Genomic DNA, 5,533 nt, shown 5'->3' with positions numbered 1-5,533 from the left:
CCAAAAAAAACCAATTTTTCGGAAAAAAAAACTGAATTTTTTCCGATTTTTTTTTCGAGTAATTTGAAAAAAGCGATTTTTTTAAAACTATACTTCCAAGTACTGCTTCTGTCGAACGAATGTTCAGCATTGTTGGTTTCGCAATAACGCTAAAGAAAGGGAATTTACACGATGATAGAATCGAATATTATATTCTGTTAAAAATTAATAAGAATTTTTAGTAATATATTTTGGATTAATACAAGAATTTATTTACAACTTTTAGCCGAATATAACATGAAGAATTTTTTTATAAAAAACTTGTCGTATATGTGTGCTATGTAATTTTATATTCATACGTATTTATACTACTTTCAAGAGAAATATCTTTGCCATACAATTTTCTTATTTTTTTAAAATAAAATTGTATAACATGTAAATGTAAACCAGTATTTTTCTTTGAATGTTCTAGGCCACGTTACTCTGGTGACTCCATGTATTATCCTTGTTTAATATAATATTAGGTGAACGACAAGGATAAAACGATACACGGAGGCACTCGATTAACGTTTCTGAACGCAGTCTTAATGGTATCGACACTACTCGTTCTGCTGAAAATTCTGACAAAAAAATAAGTAACTGAAAAGTAACTAAAAGTTACGTTTTCAGTAACTGTAACTGTAACGAGTTATTTTTCAGAGTCAATAACTTGTAAGGATAACTAATTACCTTTGAGAAAAAAAAACTGTAACCGTAATTAATTACTTTTACCAAATAATTTTCCCGTCCTTGTTAAAAACTGCTTCTCTCTTTTCTTTCATCATTTTCATTAAATTTATTGAAAATCAATTGAGCTCCACGTAAAACCGGTCAATTTATGCTTTGATCTATAAGCTGAAAAGATTTTGAGGATTGTGTAAGTAAAAGGAATATGAGTTAAGGGAAAGTAGTCGATACTAACATAAGTCTTCTAAAGAGATATCCTTTTATTTCTCGGAAACTGAATGTTGTACTTTATTAATACTGATAAAAACATGATTTGTGTTTAGATGATTAAAAAAGTAAAAATGGCGAAAAAAATGTTTACGAAAAAGTATAGAAAAACTACATAGATTGGGACAAGATCTCAGAAATTCTTAGTTTTTCATAAATATTCGTAGTAGAACGTAGAGTAGCGTTGTTTGAGAGCGGAGGATGTCTTGGTTTTTCAAATAAACAGTGCCACTCTATCTATGAAAAACTAATAATTTTTAAGATCTTGTTTCAATCTATGTAATTTCTCATAAAAATTTTTCCACCAGGATCATAATGTGCGTTATATGTTTGCGTCTTGCAGAACAGTATAAAGTATGTATATAAATAAACAAAAACGTCTTATATTGAAGTAAAAAAATTCTAAAAAATCTTATAGAACTTGCAGGTACTTTGTACAGATGATTCTTATAAAAAGAAGGAATATGTGGCATTACTGTCTATTGTGTTAGTTTTAGAGCTTATTTTATCAAACCCTCATTTTTTATACCTTGTGAAAATTTATTTATTGCAAAGTTGCAAACCGTATCGTAAAAACTATTATTATCTGACAGACGGTACTTTCTAGTTTGCATTTATGTTTCTAAAGTTTTATTTTTAGCTCTGTTTAAGAAATATTGTTCAAAAATAAAATGGTGTGTTAGTATCGGTGACCTTCCTCTAACGTTGTAACATCTTTCAGAAACAATAAACTGATATAAATGAATTAATTTTCAGAAATGATAATTGCGTGCCGATATGGTTGTCGGACTTTCAACGCAATCAAATCTGAAATTAATAAATCCCCCCAAATTCCCCAACTTGTCTCGGTAGTCTAAAGGCTTAGGACGCTCGCACGGAATGCAAGAGATCCGGGTTCGACTCCCGGCCGAGGCATTATTTTTCGCAATAAGTTTTATTACAGTTTTTAAGTTGGGGAATTTCAGATTTGATTGCGTTGAAAGTCCGACAACCATATCGGCACGCAATTATCATTTCTGAAAATTAATTCATTTAAATGAATTTACAATAGTTCAACATCTTAACGTTCTGACCGTTATGGCGCTTCTTAATTTAAAATTATTATGTTTAACATTAGCGGTCTTTCAATCTTATTATTGATATAAATGAGTCAACTTTAAATTCATGAACGAAAAAAGGTTGTATATCAAAACGTGAAATAAATGAAAATAAACAATATAGCGCCAATATGAAGCTTCTTTTTCGATACGAAGATAATCAAAGTAATAAAAATTAGCAAATAAAACATGCCCAAAGTTTTATTCAGACATCTTCCTCCCTTCATTATTTCGTTGAGAGAGAGATAAAAAGATAATATTTTGAAGAATAAAAGCTAAAATTGATCTTAGTAAATTCCAGTCCATTCTCTCGCACGGATTATTATGTAGGATATATGTGCTACATCATGATTCATATAATATTAGCTTCTTCTTACTGTTACGCATAGGGGCGAACCCTTCCGTTGAACAGGCCTAAAAAATGTGTACAAAATATTTTACATTGATCTTCTATTCCATTTTACTACAAATCAAATTCATATATTAGATTCTTAAATTTTAAGAAATGCAAAAAGATCTCAATAAGGCGCATGCTTTTATTCTTCAAGATTTTAGGTCCTATAAAAGATAAATTAATGTTTCAAAATTTCTAATTCTAATCTAAATAATATTTAGTGTTACTTGAAAATTTCCTTGAATAAAGTCTCATACATTTTCACGAAATAAGAGAAACTTAAATAAACCTAAGATAGATCGGTCACATTAACATACAATTCACACATTATCCTTATCTATTTATCTAACAATAAGACGCATGAGCATGATGCATTTCATGTAATTGCGCGGAGACAATGATTTCTTTTCAACTTTTGTCGGAAACAGATGAGTGTGACAGAAAGAGTTTAAAGAGTGTCAACGAAGATTTGCTTAATTTCATTTTACAGTAGTTCTTTTCGTGTCTTTTCAGACTGTCGATCCTCGAGAAATGCTTTCCGCATTCTTCGCAGACGAACGGATTGGTAACCTTCTCTCTCACATGCTTTCTCTTACGCTCTGAAGACAGTTGGTTGGAGACAGTCACAAACTCGAAGTAGCCTCCTTCATGGAGCTCCTGCTTTACGAATGGTTCAATTAACCAATTGGACAGTTCATCTTTGTTATCTATAAAAAAAAAGAAAAAAAGAAACATTCGTTAACTTTACGTTTTGACCAGCTGAAAATTCGTGAAGACGAGAAAGAAATCATGAGAGAAGAGCCTTATAAGCGCATGCATTCAGATAGAGTGGTCGCATACGAATACGTTATTGATGAATTTGAAAAGTACAACCGCTCCATAATGAATCTCGAATGAATAATAAATGTGAAGTCACGTAAGTGCAATGTTTGTGAGAGATAAACAGGAAAATAATAGTATCGCAATGGTATTCAAATATTACTTTTTTCAGTAATATTATTTTATTGATAGACTCGAAAGATAGACAATTATACAATAAATTCTCGCTTTATATTTTTATGACGGCAGTTGATATTATAGATATAATAATGTTTTTCTTACAATATAAATACAATGTGATAATGTAATAATATGAAACAGATTATAACAAAGAAAATTAGCAAAATAAATTACAACAAAATAACTTCTTTATCAGTATCATCAGTATCTTTTTATCAGAACATATTTTATAATCAGAACGCAAATTTCTTCATTTCGATAATGACTAGAAGATGCATATACATGTTGTTTCATATTATATAATACAATTCATTATACAGTGTCCCATTTTAAATAATGCATTAAGAATTCTCGAAAACTATGATAGATACGGAAAAATGTTTCAAACAAAAGTTGTATGGTTCGGAGGAGGACATAAGAAGGTACAACTGATTTGACCTTGGGTGGCGTCGCCTTATTTTCATTTTTGCACTAAAAATTCATTTTTACGTAAAAATGAAAATAAGAGGTACAATCTCCAATGGCCTTGCTCCTGACAAATGTTATCCAGGACAACATTCAAAAGATTAGTCGTCGGCCGGACAACTTGCTTAATACTAATGCTGGCTGTACTATAACTTTCGATCCTTATAACTCGAAAAATACTTAATGAAAAAATATTTTATTATAGTGTTTTGAAAAGTTCTCGAGGTATGCCATAAGAAAATGTAATAAAAAATAGGAGGTTCCATTTAAAAAATGGTACCTTCTTATGTCCCCCTCCGAACCATACAATTTTTGTTTGAAACATTTTTCCGTATCTACCATAGTTTTCGAGAAATCTTAATGCATTATTTAAAATTGGACTCTGTATAATTCATAGTACGATTAGTATAATCACAAAAATACAGTAAATTCCAAAATAATAAGATAAGAGAAAATAAGAAAAACCTAATGTCTATGTTTATATTTAATAAAAAAATACTTGTCGAGCGAGGATTGATTATACTTTGAGTTCATACGATTGGTCAATTCAATCAGCATATCAATTTATTAACATTGTATGATACAATATCATATACAATTATCTGATAAAAGCTAAATATGGAACTTAACAGAAAAATTTAATTGAAAGAAAATAAAGTTGTAAGTGCCTGGACCGAAAGAGAAAGAGAGAGAGAGAGAGAGAGAGAGAGAGAGAAAGAAAAAGAGAGAAATGAAGGTCGCAAACTTATAATACTATAAATACAATAATAATAATAAATAATACAATAAATAATATATAATATATAATTACATATTATACAATATATATTATAATATAAATAATATATAATATAATATAATAATATAAATAATATATAATAATATAAATAATATATAATAATATAAATAATATGTATTGTAGTATATTATATAATTATATTATACGAGGTCTGTCCCAAAACTATCTGATCCCTGCCTATATTATGAATAAGAGCTACTCTGGAGTGGTATGACAGTCGCCTTCATAATCTCTGAAAATCATTTTTTGTGATAACTCAACTGTTGGGTCGTACCGCTGATAAGGGAACCACACAAAATATTAAATTCTGATTTTAATGAAACTGTATATACATATAGGTTACGTAAAAAGATGAATTTAGAAAATATTAATTGCGGCAGTTTAAAAACGGTTCATGGGGTGAAATCACCATTTATACAGGTAATGCGAGTTTTAACTTTTTTCGCTGTCTAAAAAATCTTAAAAATATTCTAGATATCAAAAAATGTTTTACAAAACGTTTACAATAAAATTACCTCTGTTCATCCACGCCAATAATATTTATGAAAAATAAAATTTTTTTTAATTTGAAAAAATTGTTTATTAAAAATATTATTGACATAAATGAATAGAGGTAATTTTGCTATAAAGCTTTTGTATAAAACATTTTTTGGAATAGTTTTCAAAATATATAATGGAAAAAACTCTGAAAACCGCTTTACCACGTAAGGGATGATTTCACCTTTTTAAACCGTTTTTTCTGTTGCAACGGATATTTTCTAAATTCATCTTTTTATATAATTTATATGTATACAAAGTTTCATTAAA

At 28.9% G+C, this 5,533-nt stretch overlaps 1 protein-coding gene across 1 annotated transcript in view; it reads right to left on the bottom strand.

The window, feature by feature from the left end:
• LOC108726943 (zinc finger protein 736) overlaps nucleotides 1–5,533 on the bottom strand; it is a 13,391-nt gene that overhangs the window by 3,822 nt on the left and 4,036 nt on the right. The window contains exon 4 of the mRNA XM_018454784.1: nucleotides 3,060–3,170. Coding sequence (XP_018310286.1) covers nucleotides 3,060–3,170 — 111 coding nt within the window. The remainder of the gene's footprint in view (nucleotides 1–3,059; nucleotides 3,171–5,533) is intronic.

Source organism: Mycetomoellerius zeteki, unplaced genomic scaffold (assembly GCF_001594055.1).
Source record: "Mycetomoellerius zeteki isolate Tzet28-1 unplaced genomic scaffold, Tzet1.0 scaffold458, whole genome shotgun sequence".
Classification (NCBI taxonomy): Eukaryota; Metazoa; Arthropoda; class Insecta; order Hymenoptera; family Formicidae; genus Mycetomoellerius; species Mycetomoellerius zeteki.
Note: the sequence above shows the minus strand (reverse complement) of the source record. Positions and strands in the feature narration are given on the sequence as shown.